The sequence below is a fragment of the Hyperolius riggenbachi genome, chromosome 1 (assembly GCF_040937935.1).
Source record: "Hyperolius riggenbachi isolate aHypRig1 chromosome 1, aHypRig1.pri, whole genome shotgun sequence".
In the NCBI taxonomy this organism is placed as follows: Eukaryota; Metazoa; Chordata; class Amphibia; order Anura; family Hyperoliidae; genus Hyperolius; species Hyperolius riggenbachi.
In genome coordinates, this window is record NC_090646.1 from 369,221,674 (window position 1) to 369,240,744 (window position 19,071).

Here is a 19,071-nt window from a genome sequence, read left to right on the forward strand (position 1 = left end):
CCAGTTGCAGTTGAGTTTGTTATTGTCAAGGTTAAAACCTTACACACCTACAATTACTGTCAACCAGCAGGGTTCGGGACTCAGATGACACTTTGGCGCCCAACTCATAAAGACATGTCGCTAGTCTGCAGTCTAGAAAAAGTCTGTTGCTATGAAGGAAGAAGGAGGGACGACATGGGGTGCACAATAGAGTGGTTTCCAGTGGGTGGGGCGAGTGGAGATAATGTGCTGGGGGTTTGTTTGGGCTCCTGTCCACATTCTAGATTCTCGCCCAAGGTGGTGTTGATTGGCCAAGTTAAATCCAGTATGATTTTGTAGCTTAAACCAATCAACATTCAAGAACCATCTGTTACTGAGCAATGCCATCATTCCCACTTCCAGCTGTCTGTCATGCATTGTCACATGTATATTCCCACATCCTACCATCGCTATGCAATCAGGGACATGAAGTCTCTCCAGGTGCAGTGGAATGGAACTGCACCCCTGCTTGCCAGGCAGCCTGATCATGCACAGGATTGCATGTAGTGCCAGCATGTTGGTTCACCTGCAAAGATTTGGTGTCACTGGTTGCTTAGAGATAGAGATGGCGTGGTGGTACACACAGTAGGCCATCACAGATGGCATAGATGAAGCCTAGAGGCAGAATTGGAGTGGTCACATCACTTCATAATAGATGTTTCTGATTTGCTGATTAGCTTAACCACTTCACTATTTCTGTACCAGAGAAATTTTCACCTTTCAGTGCTCCTTCCATTCATTCGCCTATAACTTTATTACTACTAAGCACAATGGAACGATCCATATCTTGTTTTTTTCGCCAATTAGGCTTTCTTTGGATGGTGCATTATGCTAACAATTATTTTATTCTAAATGCATTTTAACAGGAAAAATATGAAAAAAATCATTATTATTATTATTATTGTATTAGGAAATAAAGGTGCATTTTTTCAATTTTGAATCCAATTACAAGCCCATAATTTCATAAATGACATTAATATACCATTTTGACATACATATTAAAAAAGTTCAATCACTAAGGTAACTATTTATGTTTTTTTTGTCATTTTTTTTATATGCATATAATTTATTTAGGTAACTATGAGAGAGGGTGGAAGGTAAGATGTTAATGTACAATATGTAGGTGTAATTTTACTGTGTGTGGGTGTAATTTTACTATTTGGCCACAAGATGTCCTTGTACTTAAACTATAACTAAACAGGAAGTAATGCGTGGACATGTGGTTAAACTTGAATTCTTTTTGAATATGACATACAAAATTCACGTATAGCGCGCACATATGGTATCAATAGAAGAAATTTATTATCTTTATCAATGATATGTTATGTCTACCATCAGATCTGCCAACATTTATGTTGTCTGTATTGGTACTTGAATCCTATCTTACATATCTATTTTAGAGTTGGCATTTCAGGTTGAGGTATAAATATGGTGGTGAAGTATAATATACTCAGGAACCCAAAACAGCTGCCGCTGCTAGCTATGCTTTTAATATTGGATAGATAATTTTGCATGCCTTGCCTTTATTTTAGTTGTTTAAGTTTATCAAGATGGGTTAAAGTGGATCTGAGACAAACTTTTGCTGCCTTCATTTTTCTGCCCATTACATATAGTTTATTGGGCATTCTTCCCCCAATTGCTTTTTTATATTTTATTTATTACCTAATAGCATGTAAATGAATGTATCCACACCCCCAGCTCCTCCAGTGCATAGGCATTCTGAGTCCCATAGTGCAAGTGCTCATGGGAGCTCCGCCTGGGCAGGTAGAGGCTTTTGCTGAAGAATGCACAAGATTTCAGAGGCAAGGGGGCGGAGAGGGGAGGAGAAGACAGTGAAGTTTTTACAGGCTGAGGGGTGGAGCAGCTTGCCTGTGTGATGACAGGCAGAATATGGCTGCTCTCCTTGTATCACAGGAAGAAATAATCATATACTGTTGAAGCTGTTTGCAGATAGATTTGCTGTGTAAACCATCTAAATTGGTTTGCAATTGGATTGCAATATGTTTGTATGCGTATGAAAAATGAAAAATTTAATAAAATGTTTAACAGAAAAGGTCTACCAAAAGGTCTCTGTTGATACTTGTGCCCAGCATAAACTAGATTAATGTCCTGTGGTTTCTGGTTACAATGATCATTTATAATATCTGGAGTTCTGTATCAATAGCCAAACAATATGGGGATTATTTAAATCAAGCCAATCATTCTTATATGCCCAGCAGATTTATAATACATCTTGCTCCGCTAGATTATAGCCTTTCTCACAGATTCCTTTGCAAAAGATTAATCACACATAATATCTTCCAAATCTGCACATCATCCAGGAGCCCTGCTTGCATACCAGGTGAGATGATTATAATTAGTCACTGCAGCCAGCTGTGCACCTTCCCGTCAGCCACTTAAATACACGTCTTGTATAAATTATTTACGATATCGACTGCGCATTATTCAGTTCAAGCAGCAACAATGTCATGCCATGCACTGTGATGATAACTAGGATGTATAATTAGTTTAGGTAATCAAACCTGCCATTATATCAGTGTACGAGGTAGTCCCACAATTCTCTAACTGAAGTCAATGCACATTCATGCAATTATTTGAATGCCTGGGCAGAGCAGAGATAAAGATGGAGTCAGAACAGTGTAAAATGTAAGCAGTAGATGAAGCGTGGTAGTTAGTGATCCATCATTTTTCTTCTACAAATTGATTCAATTTTTAGTAAGCTTTTATTTGCAGGTATTTCCCTGAAAAACTAGTTGTTTTCTTTAGAGAGTGACTAGTTAAAGTGCATCCGAGATAAACTTCATTGCATAATTGTGCCCCTTACAGTCCTCAAGCCAAATACTTTGTTTTGTTTGTTTTAATACCCTAATTCCCTATAAAGCAAATAAGCCTCGCCCACAGCTCCTCCAGCGCCTAGGAATTCTGAGTCTCATGTAGCAAGTGGTCATGGGAGCTCAGTCTGGGGAGGAGGAGTTTTTTCCCGAAGGAGGAGAAGGAGGCGTTACCAGCAAGAGATTTCAGAGTCAAGGGGGCAGAGAGGGGAGGAGAGAGGAGTTGAGTTTTCATAGGCTGAGGGGTGGAGATGCAGAGCAGCTTGCCTGTGTGTAATGATGACAAGCAGAATATGGCTGCTCTCATTGTATCACAGGAACAAATTAATCACATACTGTTGCAGCTGTTTGCAGCTAGATTTGCTGTGTAAACTATCCAAACTTTAGATAAGATATATAGACGAGTTACTTGTTACAGTTAGTTTTTCATCTCGGATCCACTTTAAGTCAACCAGAACAACTACAATTGTGTAATAGACTAAAAGGCACCTGAAGATACCCTGAGGTTCACTGCAGTACAACTTAACTGTCATAAAGTAATGTGGGACATCACACAGCAATGCACCACCTATAGCGATGTTCACACTGCAGCCAAAGTGGTCAAATGGTATGCGGTAGGACTACAAAGGAATGATTTCGATAATCAATCTATAAGCGGAAGTGATGCATCATGGGAGTTGGCCACAAAATGATAAATAATTGCAAATATTGCCTGAAAAAAATTAAGCTAATCCCGCTTTACAACAGAAAAAGTTTTGGATTCTGTTTTTTTGGGTAAGACAAGTGAACTGACTGAATAGAGAGATATCCAGGTAACCATGGCTGAAAACTCTGTGTAGAAATTGGCAACTGCTCAAGAGATACGGCCATTTATTGGATACGGTAGTTTATTGGTTACGATAGTTTGGTATGGTTCAAATGCAGTAAAACAGATCTTATGTCTGAAAATACTGAACAGATAGGAACGCAATGATCTTTTACTTAGGATTACTTCAATAAACAAGTTAGGTTAGTATACAGTGGTACAAAGAACGCACACAATTTTGCCAAGCTTATGTGCACAAGCAAGACAGCAGTATTCACATAGGCACAATTCCAGATTGCAGATAACAACAGGAAAAAAGTATGGTAACTTCAAAGTGTGCTAAGCAGCTCTTATTCAGGTCACATTTGTGAAGTATTCATTAAGGACAGGTTTTTCTCACAGGGAAATTCCACTATTTAGAAAAGTACATAATTTCCAAGTTAACTATGGTACATAAATTGAAATGATAGTAAATTGTATGGTAGTAAATACTCTTATTGATGGAGTCAAGTGACTGCAATGGGTTCCTTGCACACAAAGTACTATGGCTTACAAAAAACAACTGCACTGCTAGCAACCACCAACAGCCTGAAACAATGAAACTGTTCTGAGCCACTACGTAGGGCTCTTTCACACTAGAGCCCTTTTTCGGCATCTCAACACAGTCGAAACTTTGCATTAACCAAGGTAAAATGAAAGTCCACAGACTTTAACCACTTGCCGACCGCGCACTCATACCACGCGTCGGCAAAGTGGCAGCTGCAGGACCAGCGACGCAGATCTGCATCGCCGGCTGCAGGCTAATTAATCAGGAAGCAGCCGCTCGCGCGAGCGGCTGCTTCCTGTCAATTCACGGCGGGGGGCTCCGTGAATAGCCTGCGTGCCGCCGATTGCAGCTCGCAGGCTAAATGTAAACACAAGCGGAAATAATCCGCTTTGTTTACATTTGTACAACGCTGCTAACAGTAGCAGCGTTGTACTGGATCAGCGATCCCCGGCCAATCAGCGGCCGAGGATCGCTGTCACATGACAGGCAGGAGCCTGTTAGAGGCTGCACAGGACAGATCCGTTCCTGTGCAGCCTCGGATCTCCGGGGAAGGGAGGGAGGAGAGGGGGAATCCTGCGGTGGAGGGGGCTTTGAGGTGCCCCCCCCCCCCCCGCCAGCCACACGCAGGTAGGAGCGATCAGACCCCCCCAGCACATCATCCCCCTAGTGGGGAAAAAAGGGGGCGATCTGGTGGCTCTGCCTGGTGTTTGATCTGTGCTGGGGGCTGTAGAGGACATAATGATACATAATGATACAGACAATGATATGCATCAAATATGGACACTATACATCTGCATAATTACTGTCATCCACAGGGATCAGTATTCCATATTTCTTGTGGCAGATGGGGGCTGAGTTGTTACAAAGGGTCAGAAAAAAGATGAGGATGTGGCACATGACAGAGCAGCTTCCAATGGAAGGGAACAGGAGGAGAGAGAATTGCACTGGTGATCCAACACTCCGGATATCTTGGTGACGCATTGGGGCTGCTGTACACACATCAGAACCATTTAGTGTGTGTGGGAGGCTCAGTCCTCTATTTCTGTTTCTAACACTTTGTGCGACTCCAACCGAAAACATGTATGCATTGTCTGATTCAAGTCTGTCTTTGCTGGCTGAAGGCTTGTTATAGACCTGACCAGGCCTAGATTTACCATAAGGCACTGTAGGCACGTGCCTATAGGCGCCTTATGTGAGAAAGGCAGCCTCTCCTCCTCAGATCACTGACCTCAGAAGCTTACAGTTTAATCCCTGCCCTCAGGCATTTACACCCTAATCCATGTCTTATGTCACTAAGGATGATATCAGACAGTGATTAGAGTGTAAGATTCTAAGGACAGTTAGTGACATAAGGCAAACATTAGAGTTCACAACATTTTACTTGGGGTGAGGCCTGTGTTCAGGGGGCGGAGTTTAGGGCGCCAGAATGCCTGTGCCTACAGGCCTCTAAATTGTAAATCCGGCCCTGGACGTGACTGAGAGGCTACAGGAACAACAACATTAGCATGACAGCAAGAGCAAATGCCTTTTTGATTGGAATAAACATGGTGACCTCCATATACCATGCACTCAAGGTGTCCAGTAATAATAATCATTTCATAACACAAACATGCAAAATAATCTTCAAAAAATGTGTGTATCACAGATAATGTAAGAACATTTGTGTAAGCCATGTGGCCTCCTAGAGACTCAAGATGTCCTGTCCTTTGGCTAACCACAGACAAACATAGGCTTCTTCAAGCGAAACAAGGGTAGGAAGGCAATTTGATTATTATCTATCCATCAGGGAGCCACTATAGCAGCATGATATGGCTTGGCTGACAAGCAGAAATGGTGAAGGTGTGATGGGTCGGCCCCTTTCCTCTTTTCAAAGACAACACAGAATAATATATCCTGTTGTACAAAGACTGCTCAAAACAGCTAGATAATCTCTGTGTTAAGATCAGTGGCAATGAACACTGTCACAACCGCTCAAGTGGCCCAACATAGAGAGTCATCCTCATTTCAAAATTGCATCATATAGATTTTGAGCCACAGCACACAGGACTCCTTGTACCTTGTGAGGAGATCCTAGCTTCAAGCTACCAATCATCCTGCTCCTTGCACACCATGGTGCCACTAGTGGCAGGCACAATTTACCAGAGGCAGAGTTTCAGCAGCACATTAGTTGGCCAAGGAGTGTCAGCCCATTGGTTGGCAACTACAAGGAACCAGCACTGTTGGTTTCCCAAAATAAAGGTGGCCTTTCAGAGATTGGATGCTAGCCTGGTTAGGAGAAATCATAACACTGCCTGTAATCCTGATGATTGTGACTAGATGTGAAGGAGGTATACCATATACCTTATACTAGGTACACACAGATTTTCTGACAGATTTACTGTCAGATCGATTATGTCTAACATGTCCGATCTGATTTCCGATCGAATTCTGATCATTTTCCTATTGATTTCCATTAGTAGTGAACGGAAAACAGTCGAAAATTGAACGAAAAATGCTTGGAAATCAATCGGAAATCAGATCGGATATTAAATCTGCAAATGTTGGAAATAATGAATCTGACAGTAAATCTGCCAGAAAAACTAATAGTGTGTACCTAGCATAAAGCCTCATCTACACGGTACAATTCCATCAGATCGGATCTATTAGATAATTTTCAACCGGTCCAATCAGATTGCGTTAGATTTTGCAGAGCGGAACTGCATCGAGAGACACACAAGCTTCCTGGGGCTGGAGGAAACCCCAGATGAGAAAATTTGTTTTTTAGTAATCTGCCTGATGTTTCCTTGCACTGTAAATTACTTTTTTCCCATGCTCCTGTCACTTAGAGTAGGTAGTAAAAATCTGACAGGATTTGGACTAGTCTATCTCATCATGGAGGATAGGGTGTTCTTTATTTCCTAAAGCATTTACTGAACTACCTGATCAGGGCTCAGTACTACAGTACTGCCAAAATAGTGTGCAACATATAGGAAGGCTGGCTAGCATCTTTCTATAGCTATAACTTTCGAGTGATTTTGAAATTAATAATGGAAATGCTAAAAATCCCATGTTTTGGGAGTTATTTTGAGTGTATGGTTAGCGTTAGCAAGCCACTGTACAGTGCTTTTAAAGAGACACTGAAGCGGAAAAAAAATTATGATATTATGATTTGTATGTGTAGCACAGCTAAGAAATAAAACATTAAGATCAGATACATCAGTCTAATTGTTTCCAGTACAGGAAGAGTTAAGAAACTCCAGTTGTTATCTCTATGCAAAAAAGCCATTAATCTCTACGACTTTCAAAGTGGTGGAGAGGGCTGTCTTCTGACTTTTATTATCTCAACTGTAAGTGAACAGTTTTCTTTTTATCTGCCAGAGGAGAGGTCATTAGTTCACAGACTGCTCTGAAAGAATCATTTTGAATGCTGAGTGTTGTGTAATCTGCACATATTAGAGAATGATGCAATGTTAGAAAAAACACTATATACCTGAAAATAAAAATATGAGAATATTTTCTTTGCTGCTAATCTTCTAGTAAATTATTCATAGTACACAACCAATTCATTATATCATATTTTTTTTTCGCTTCAGTGTCTCTTTAAGCAGTTATGCTTTAAACAGTCCCTGAATGACTGTAGGTTCTTAAGATTAAATAGGATCACAGATGATCTTAAAGGACCACTCCAGCTAAAAAGGTAAACAGTTAAAATTTGACAGAACCGACGGATTTTGGACTAGTGGAGGATTCTTTGTTTTCAAAAGTATTACCTGAACTGCAGTTCAACTGCCAAAATAGTAAGATACCTGTCAGCCTCCCTACTCACTTGCACACTATTTTGTCAGTTAGACTTAGCAACTGCCGTTCAGGAAAGCTAATAAAGACAAAGAAAAACCATAGAATCCCCTGTGAGGGGATGGACTAGTCCAAAACCTGTCGGTTCTGTCATATTTTAAAGAGACTCTGCAGCCAATAAAAATAGAGCTTTTTATTTACCATTCCTCTTCTGCAATATAAGCTAAGATGAATCGCCGCATTCCCGCAGCAAAACGAGGTCTGTAACCCCCCAAACTCCGACGGCTTTCAAAGTCATCGATTTTGCTGCCCGGGGAGGCAGAGCTTTGGGCTGTAGCTCTGCCTCCAGTACAGTCAATCAGTGCTGATGGCCGCCTTTCCCCGCCCCTCTCAGTCTTCTTTCACTGAGAGGGGCGGGGAGAGGCGGTGACTGATTGACTAATCTGGAGCCAGAGCTACAGCAAAAAGCTCTGCCTCCTCCAGGAAGTAACGGGGGGATTTTTGACCCGGGGAGTTCGGGGCAAACCTCGTTATGCCGCTATAATGCGGCGATCCATCTTAGCTGATATTGCAGAAGAGGAGTGGTAAATAAAAAGTGCTATTTTTATTGGCTTCAGTCACTCTTTAACTGTTTACTTTTTTAGCTCGAGTGGTCCTTTAAGGTCATCTGTGATCCTATCTTATTTTAAGAACCACAGAGTGATCCTTTAATAGAGTAACTGAAACCATAACCTTTTTAATCCTTCCATTCACACTAGTGCGCTTCTGTCCGCTTTTCAGCAACGCGTATCAATCTGTCATTGACGAGCTGAAAAAAAGCGGACAGAAGCGCACTATGTGTGAATGAGGCCTTACTGACCACAATGCAACTGTTTGGGTTAGTAAGTGCAATACATATTTAATGCAGATGGAATATAGTCATTTCTATACAGGTGTTTGCTTGGTAGTTATTTATGATTCAAACACTTACATACCTGGAATGGATTGTGCTGCTGCCTCAGAGCCAGCATTGGTGCTGTTGTTTGGCTGCTGCTGACTAGAACTGACTTCAGGCTCCGCACTAACTGACGGGGAGACTACCATATCACAGGACAGGGCTGGTTTAAGTGCAGGTGGAAGAATTTCTTCAGAAACTTCTTTCTTTTCCTGGCCTGGTAGCTGAAGTGCAGATAAAGGTATGTTAATAGGCTGGCTGGGATTTCCGGTGGAAGTGCTGACTGGCATCTGAGTCCCTTTTTGCTGACTGACAACTGGAGTGTTAGATGGTATTTTGCTTTGGGAGGGCATTGATGGTGGTCTCACAGGCTTCTGAGGTGAAGTCCTCTGCAGAACCAGAGGTGAAGGTGCAACAGCCTGCGTTTCTAGTTCATTATTTAAAGATGGTGGCAAAATGTTAGAGGGTTTTGATGGTCCCACTAAGGGTGTAGTGGATGGAGTTTGGTTTTTCGGCTTGCTCATCTGTGTCAGAGACAATGAGGGACCATCAGCACCACCAGTGAGTTCTGCATTAGCAACAATGTAGTAGTCTTCAGGTTTTTCCTGTTTAATTCTTTTCACCATCACTTCTCTGTCCTCATCTACAATATGAGACTGAGATCCAGAAAGAGATGAGTTAAGACCACTGTTGGGCCTCTTGCGTGGAACACTAGGTGATTGCTGAACTTGCTGCTCAAAGTCACTGTCCTCATCTGTCATGGAAGTTTCACACACCATATCAAACAGTGTGGCCTCATCTCCATATTCTTCTACTGCTTCATCCAACTCTGAAGGTTCACTGCAGTAGGAAAAGTCACAGGAATCCCTTGTTCTACTGCAATCAAGCTTTGATTTCACTGGTCTCCCAGGGTACCTATCCAAAGGACTAGTTTGAGTCTCTGAGGGCACACCAATTATACTAGGGCTGTCAGAATTGAAGCTTCTACTGTCTTGGAAACATACCCTCTCTTGAGGACCAGCCCTGCATGTTGTAGTCAATGGCCAGTGGTACGCATGTCCAGCACTGCATCCCCACATAGCTGTAAGTGTGCCATGTGAACCCTCAGAAAGTAAGTGCTTCAGGTTTGGAATAAGGCTACAAATTGTCCCATGACTGTGGGCCCAACTCACTAATTTAGAGAGGTTTTCTGAAGATGTATGAAGACAGTCTTCCATTTTGTACTGATCAAGAGGCCTCTTCCTGTAAGTTGAAACAGACAAGAGGAATGAGATTCCCTGCTTATCAGTGACAAAATACTTCTGGTTATTTCTATATACAGAAACAGCTAAGATATATGCATGACCTCTTACAGATATAATACAGATGTTTTAACAAGCTATATGTCCTTTGTCACACCCCCTAGAATTCTACATACAGAAAATAACTTAAGGACAGTGTATAGTACACAAACTTCCTTACTTGCAAACATTTCAGCTACAAACCTTCAGACATACAAAGAAGTCCTTGGTACAAAATGTCCCATACTGTCATTATTATATATTTTTTGCCATTACATATTTTTGTTATTATATTTTACAATATTGTACAAACTGTTCTAAGTTGTAGCAAATTGAAAACAACAGAAAAACATTGTTTCTACCGTTTGACAAATAATAAAACCTTTATCCTACTATTTTATTGCAAAATCTTTAGAGGCAGTCACTGCAAATGTCACAATCTCAGCTCAGCCTGGTTCAAGCGGCGTGTCGGCAGATTCTCTTCCAGGAGACAGTGCAGTTGGGCGATCGGCTAGCGTCTCTGAAAGTCCTGTGGACTTGTGTGGATGGGCTTCCTTCATTGTTGCTAAGCGACGTGGGTGTGTTAGTCGCTCAGCATATGCTCTCCAGCACCATTGTTTAACCAGGAACCACTATTGCACAAAGTCAATAACTAGTGACAAGCTGTGCACTCCATTGACTGTCTAGTTGAGTGGCTCTTTCTCATTGGCTGTTGTATTTAAACCAGGATGTCAGATCAGATACTTGCCTGTGATAGCATCTCCAGAGCTAGCTGCTGGAAGTACCTCTGTATCTCCTGCCAGTTACCTTGTTTGTTACCTGACTATTCTCCTGATCACCAACCTTCTGCTAGTTATTCTAGCAGACTTTTGCCAAGATAAATTTACCTTAAATGTGACCGTTAGGGCTATAGCCCACGAGGGACTTTTGAACCAGTCACGTTTGGAATCGCTGGCAAACGCCGGAAATCCCAAAAGCACTAAAGTAATTGAAGTCAATGGAGCGGAGCCCACAGAGGGATTGGGATTTGCCAAAATCGCAAATGCAGAACCTGCAAAAAAATACATAACTGGGGTTTCTTCCAGCCTCCTTCAAGCTAAATCGGTCCCTCGCCACCCTTCGGAGGCTACCTAGATCTTCCGCTAGATGCCATTAGCTCAGCAAATCGATGCATACTTTGCATGTACTACTGCACCGACTGGTCTCGACCGGCGAAATTACCGGGTCGCCTAGCGGATGATCCAGGTGGCTTAGGAAGATGGTGAGAGACCAATTGGCCAGAAGGGCCTATCTGGCAGTAAGATTGCACACTAGGCATCTCAGTCACCCTTGCTACTATCACAAACAGGCATTTACTGAATCCTAGCAAGTCCCCATAGCTAGATAAGAATCCAACTAGAGTCTTAGCTACTACCTCCCTAACCCCTCCATAACAACTACTGACTGCTGCCTAGCTTTGGTATGTTGTTGCAGAGATAAGGCACTGCCACTATAGTGCCAGGAAGGGGTGTGGCCAGTATAGCATGGGCATGGCATTGGGACGGTAAAGGCATGTGTAACAGGTAGGGGGGCAAAGGTGAACTTTTGAACCAGGCTGTACAGCCAAGCAGTAGGACTCCAGAGGATTTGGCAGAGCAGTATTTGTGGCAGCAGCATGTGTTGCTGAGATGGCAAAGCTGTGTATAGTATGCAACCTTGATTCCAGTTTACACAGATTTGCTTGCAATACAGCTTGGTCACAGATCCATTTTTATACTGCTTTTGGAACAGAGGTGGTCATCTCTAAGGTCTCTGCTCCTGTCAAGAGGCCCCCAGTGTTACACCAGTACTAGGAGATTACAGGAAACGGATTATGGTAAATGTATGAGCTGTTTTTATAATACACTTACAATCAACACATAAATCTAATATTTGTTTTGAGTTCATCTATACTGTATTCTACTTCAAGAGATTTTACTTTTGTTATAAAAGGAATTTTTCTAGCCTTGTTTTCTTTTTACACTTCATTGATACAATTCTGGATTGCTTTATCCTGTGAGGAGCATACTGGCCTCACAAAGCGATGGTGTTTAGTATGCATGTTTGGCGTTTGTGTCTGGTCTCCCAGCAGTGTTTATACAGTAGAGGATATGAAGGGTAATCAGACACGGCCTGACATCTCCATGCTTCTCTTATGTGGATTATGCCCTACTGCCGCTCACTGCTGACCTTTGCAAGTAGGCCAAATAAATAATATCACCAGTGTTTAGATTTCAGACCGTTTGCCTAGCAACTAATTTAATGCAAGAATAAGTTTGTATAAATATTACATGTTTAAGGCAGACTGCTTACTACTATTCCTCTAGAAATAATGACACTTATATGGCGCTTTCCTCAAGAATGGAAAGCTGCAGTATAGCATCATATAAAAAACATTACAAGCTCGCTAGTTACTCTGGTGTAGCTGAATTTTACACGTTCCCATAGGAAGCATCAGCCAAATTCCTGACAGCATTTTCAACAAAGAATGGGTGTATCTGATGTAACATACATCTACACACATTTAACAAAAATATTGATTAAAGCGTCTTCTAAGCTAACAAAATGTCAAATTAATTTACATACCTCTAGGTAAATACAAAAATTAATTGGTGACATTTCTATATAAAGTAAAACCTTGAATTGAGAGTAAGGTCCCGACTCCATTAGATGGGGTGCGATGCGGCTACATAGCCACATTGCACTGCGGCTGTCCTGAACCCAATGCACAGCAATGGAACAGTTTCCATTGCGTGCATTGCGTGAGGAGTGGTGTGTTGCGATACATGCTGCAGATTCTCGCACAGCCGCTTCTGCGCGCATCCGCCCATCCATCTTGACCAGTCACTTATGCATCGGGAGATGCGGAAGTGATGCGGCCAGTAGCGGTAGTTATGCGATGCGGCAAGGTAGCCGCATTTGCATCACTTATCAATGGAAAAGGACCCTTACTAGGTTTAAAGTGAACCTAAAGTCAAGGTAAAAAAATGAGATTTACAGGAGGCCGCAATAGCAGCATAGGGGGCCATATACAGGCTGGGAAGAATCACTCGCATTCCCATGCCTGTCGGCCGGTGACGGCCAAACCGGAAGTGTTCGACGGCGGGTCCTGGACCATCGGAGCGGAGCTGCGAGGGCACCGATCGGCTGCAGGGGGCTGAGGGAAGCCCCAGGTGAGTAAATCTCATTTTACCTTGACTTTAGGTTCACTTTAAGAGCACTTTGCAATACAAGCAACATTTTTTGTGTGAAATTTTGACTTGATATACAAGCAAAGTCTTGATATACAAGCAAACAAATATCCATGAAATCCTCAAGTAGGTAAAAGCAACTGTCACTGGATAAGTTCCTTGTTAAAGCCACACAAAAAAAGGTTGGGGTGAGCCAACAGATGGCAATGATGCTGTTAGCTATGGTGAAATTTTTATTTTATACTATTCTCCTATAACTGTTTTTGGATTGTGGAACCATTCACCTGGGTTTCCATGAATTCTTATGGGGAAATTCGCTTTGATATAAGAGCGTTTTGGATTACAAGCCGGGAACGAATTATGCTCGCAAACCAAGGATCCACTGTTCTTACCTGGCTGTTTTTAGAGCTGAGCATAATTAGCCAACAATTTCCTACAACATTGCTCTAACATCTAGCTACACAAAATCACTTGTATTCATGAGAAATGTACACCTAAATCATAACAAATGAAGTGTCCACTAAAGGCCATCTGCAGCTTTAAATGATTTGTCTCCCTCTAACGTAAAGCTGGTTTCGTGCTCCCCTTTATAGTCACCAGAACCCCAAAAGTTCTGTTGATGACTTCATACCGGAACTTTGTCCAGATTCGCTTTGTCTTCTGGAGGTGTACCACCATACCATTGCAGCAGGCTCCTGCACAGAGGCCTGGGGGGAAGGAGGTGCTCACACCACTCGCCCCCTCTTCAGCCAGTGGTTGGAGGAGGTATGTTGCAGTTATAGCCATGGATCTCCCATCCAATATACCAATTAGATTCAGCAAAATCACTTATAATATAAAAATGTCTTGTACTGTAAGTAAAACCTACACATCTGTGTTTTCACAATACATGAATGGTTGTCTATTAGCAGCACTGTAAACATTAATCACACTTTAAATTTCTGCTGGCACTATTAATATCCTGAGAGAGGCATAGTCACAGGCGCATACTATTGCCGATTCATTCGGGTTTCAATATAAGCCTCACTATAATGAATATCTACCGTTGAAAGTGAGTAATGACATAGGCAAATTGTATGACTGTAACTATAAACCCCTTTTAAGGCACTCACTACAATTACTGAAGGACTGGAATATCTCAAATCTCTCTTGGGCAGGGAAAACTACCTCTATCCAGATGAGGTGACTAATCAAATTGCTTTACTATCTAGTGGGTGCTTCCCATACACGTTAAAGGGAACCTAAACTGAGAAGGATATGGTTTTTTCCTTTTAAAATAATACCAGTTGCCTGACTCCTAATACTAGACTGCTGATCCTGTGACTGCTGATCCTGTGTCTCTAATACTCTCAGCCACAGCCCCTGAACAAGCATGCAGATCAGGTGCTCTGGCTGAAGTCAGACTGGATTAGCTGCATGCTTGTTTCAGGTGTGTGAATCAGCTACTACTGCAGCCAAAGAGATCAACAGGACTGCCAGGCAACTGGTATGGTTTAAGAGGAAACATCCATATCCCTCTCAGTTTAGGTTCCCTTTAAATCTGAAGACTTTTGAATGTTTTACCCTGCCATCTTCCAGTTGATATGGAGTGACAAAAAGCCTTGCATAACCCAGAAAATCATGTTACTACAGTACATTATAAAGTTAGGGGTCTGTCGGTGCTTAATCTATCAGAATATTACACAGCAGCCCAGAACGCGCCCATCCCACTGTTGCATGCTCAAGCACACATCCCCAAATGGGTGGTGATAAAAAATGTCCTCCTTGGGCAATTTACATGGTAAGGTGTATTGTTGGCGCAGAACCTTCAGAAACTGGCCCCTCATAATAGCATCTACCCATTCACAATGCATACCTTGAAGATTAGATCAGTTGAAATATGTTTGTGTATAATATATATATATATATATATATATATATATATATTCAATCATTCTCAGATCATAGAATATGTTGGCGCTTTATAAAATAATAATAATAATAATAGAAGTAATCCATAACCCTGATTTTCTGGTAGGATGCTATTCATCCGCCTTCTCTTGGTTGACCAACAAACTGCTAACCTAACACAACTTTTTAGTTAATGATAAGCTTAAACGTTTTAGCCAACTTGAATAGTAATTACATATTCCTATTTCAGAGCTCTTCAGAGCAACCCAAATCTTTTCCTTCCTAAATTGTAGCTGTATGCTGGGAATACACCATGAGGTTTTTTTTTGGCAGATAGATGGATCAATAGATAATTTCTGACACATCTGATCTCAATGTTTTTTCTGATCAATTTTCTCACAGAAGTGAATGGAAACCAATCAGAAAAAATATCGGAAAATCGATCTGAAAAACGATCAGAAAATAAATCTGCCCAAAAAACTAATTGTGTATTCCCAGCATTAGGGCTAAACAATCAATACAAGATTCTAATTTTGAATCTCTTTGAAGGACAGATCCCTTACATAAAGGTATATTGCTTTTCTATATTCGACAATGAGTTAACCCACTTTTAATGCTAAACTCAGATACATGATACTTTGGGAGAAAGACCTGTATTGCTCTTTGGACGTGTTACAATGGTCTCAATGTACTGAAACCTTGGGTAAGGCTAGTCTGCAGGCAATGTATATGGAAGTGTCTCTGAGGTCTTACATAGGAGATATTTGGTCCCTAAAAGGAGTTTATCAATTGGAACAAATAGAACCTTTACAAGACTAACGGAGAAAAACTAGAGTCCAGTTTCACCATATCAGTACTGATCACAACTAATGTTCCCTATGAGCTAACACCATATTACACTGATATTTAATTTTTTTTAAGCAGTAATTTCACTTTAACTGGCGAGTGCAATTCTCTGGGTATTGAAAGGAGTGGTCAGTTTTCAGACCCAATTGACCATCAGGAATGACCTAGAAATAATACTTTGTGAGTTCTGGCCGGTACCGGCGTTGAACCTAGATCAACTACAAGGAATACACAGAGGCAGGTTTGTAGTTGAAACTACACTGAAGTGTCCTTATACAGGGTTTATTTTTATACACAAGATTTCATAGTTTGCGCAAACTCAATAGAGGAAAAACCTTTCACCTAGAAACATGACAGGAAAATTACCGGGGAAATATATGACATATCTTGCAGGTGTTATTGACAGTTTAGGGTGATACGCTCAAATTCATTCTCAGTTTCATTCGGCCGATGCGGTTAAAAGTTTCCTGTATGTTCAGAGTGAGGACAGAATAAGGCCTGGTGCACACCAGAGGAGTTTTTCTGAGCGTTTTGAGTTTTTAAATCTGCTGCTAATGTTATCCTATGTGTCTGTGCACACTGGAGCAATGAGGTTTTGTAAAAAACACCATAGCGTTACATTGGGAAGAGCTTTTGAAACCTCTAAAAGCTCTTCCCAATGTAATGCTATGGGGTTTTTTACAAAACCTCATTGCTCCAGTGTGCACAGACACATAGGATAACATTAGCAGCAGATTTAAAAACTCAAAACGCTCAGAAAAACTCCTCTGGTGTGCACCAGGCCTGAGAGTACAGGAAAGCAGAAGTGAAAATGAAGTCACTAGCAAGAAATGTTCAGAAATGTTCCCTAAATGTTTTAAGCTCTGAACTAAAGAAATATGTAATGTAATTCAGATTCAGAGACGTAGAAGAACATGGCAGCTATAACACAAAATGGCTGACAGTGTATATGCTTATGTTTATGCTTGCAAACCCTTACAGGTATTATAAGTTGCCACCATATATAAATTATTATAGGACAATTTCCAGACGAGATTTATTTTCCCTTTATTAAAACATTTGTAGTTTTTAGGAACAATCTTCGGCATTGTGCTGCTCAAAGCAGATTTCTCCTCAGGATGAAACTAAGCCAAGATATGTAGTGTACTTCAGAACTGCTTAAAGAGACTCCGTAACAAAAATTGCATCCTGTTTTTTATCATCCTACAACTTCCAAAAGCTACCGTATTTTTCGCCGTATAAGACGCACTTTTTCTTCCCCAAAAATAGGGAGAAAAGTCCCTGCGTCTTATACGGCAAAGGCAGGGAATCCCCGACTTACGAACGCCCGCCGATACAGAACCGCTGACCCGCCGCCACGTCGGGGATTCCCTGCCTTTCAGTGCCTGCCTTCCTCCCTCCCGCCCGAGTTTTCTGATCCCCCCGTCCCCGAGTGTCAATAGCGGCAACTTACCTTTAACATGCTCCCGCGGCGATCCCGGATAATTGCGCTGCCCCCCGCTAGCATGCGCTCCCTCCCCCTTGCGGATCTGGCCCCCCCCGGGTGTGTGAATCAGCAGCGGCAGCTTACCTCCACAATGCGCCCGCGATGAATGGAGACATCCCTCTCCCCGGCTTGATGACGCACAGTTCAAGCCAGTCACTAGAGCGCGAAGTGCCGGGGAGAGGGATGTCTCCATTCATCGCGGGCGCATTGTGGAGGTAAGCTGCCGCTGCTGATTCACACACCCGGGGGGGCCAGATCCGCAAGGGGGAGGGAGCGCATGCTAGCGGGGGGCAGCGCAATTATCCGGGATCGCCGCGGGAGCATGTTAAAGGTAAGTTGCCGCTATTGACACTCGGGGACGGGGGGATCAGGAAACTCGGGCGGGAGGGAGGGAGGAAGGCAGGGGGGCACAGGAGGACACATGGGGGGACAGAGGCGACATGAGGGGCAAGTGAGACACATTGGGGGCCACAGGAGGACACATTGGGGGCCACAGGAGGACACATTGGGGGCCACAGGAGGACACATTGGGGGCCACAGGAGGACATATGGGGGCACAGAGGCGACATGAGGGGCAAATAAGGACACATTGGGGGTCACAGGAGGACATATGGAGGGCACAGAAGCACACATGAGGGGGCACAGAAGGACACACAGGACACATGGGGGGCACATGAGGACACACAGGACACATGGGGGGCACAGGAGGACACACAGGACACACGGGGGGCACAGAGGACACATGGGGGGCACAGGAGGACACACAGAAGGACACATGGGGATATAGAAAGCACAGGAGCACACATGAGGACATACAGAAGGACATGTACAAGACGCTCCTGGAATATGGACGCACCAGGTTTAGTATTTTTTTTTCCCTGGTTTTTGCCCTCCAAACTTGGGTGCGTCTTATATTCCGGAGCGTCTTATACGGCGGAAAATACGGTATTCTAATGTGTTCTGGCTTAATGCAGCACGTTCTACTATCACCATCTCTGTAATAAATCAACTTATCTCTCTCTAGTCAGACTTGTCAGCCTGTGTCTGGAAGGGTGCCAAGTTCTTCAGTGTTGTGGTTCTGTGATGCATCTCCCCCCTCCAGGCCCCTCTCTGCACACTGCCTGTGTATTATTTAGATTAGGGCACCTTCTCTCTTCTCTCTTATCTTTTACAAGCTGGAAATCCTCCTCTGAGCTGGCTGGGCTTTCACATACTGAGGAATTACAGACAAGGGCAAAGCTGTCTGCACTCTGCAGGAAGAAACAGCCTGACACTTCAGTGGAAGATAGCTGCAAGGGGAAAGAAACACACAAATGATCTCTTGAGATTCAAAAGGAAGGGTGTATACAGCCTGCTTGTGTATGAATGTATTTTCTATGTGTGGACATACTGTACATCAACCTACTTCCTGTTTTGGTGGCCATTTTGTTTGTTTATAAACAAACTTTTTA

At 42.5% G+C, this 19,071-nt stretch overlaps 1 protein-coding gene across 4 annotated transcripts in view; it reads right to left on the reverse strand.

Moving 5' to 3' along the window:
* Window positions 1–19,071, reverse strand: part of KIAA1958 (KIAA1958 ortholog) — a 122,491-nt gene that overhangs the window by 71,636 nt on the left and 31,784 nt on the right. For all 4 annotated transcript variants that reach the window (XM_068234295.1, XM_068234296.1, XM_068234293.1 and 1 more), the window contains one exon: window positions 8,950–10,151. In XM_068234295.1, coding sequence (XP_068090396.1) covers window positions 8,950–10,126 — 1,177 coding nt within the window. In that variant the 5' untranslated portion in view covers window positions 10,127–10,151. The remainder of the gene's footprint in view (window positions 1–8,949; window positions 10,152–19,071) is intronic.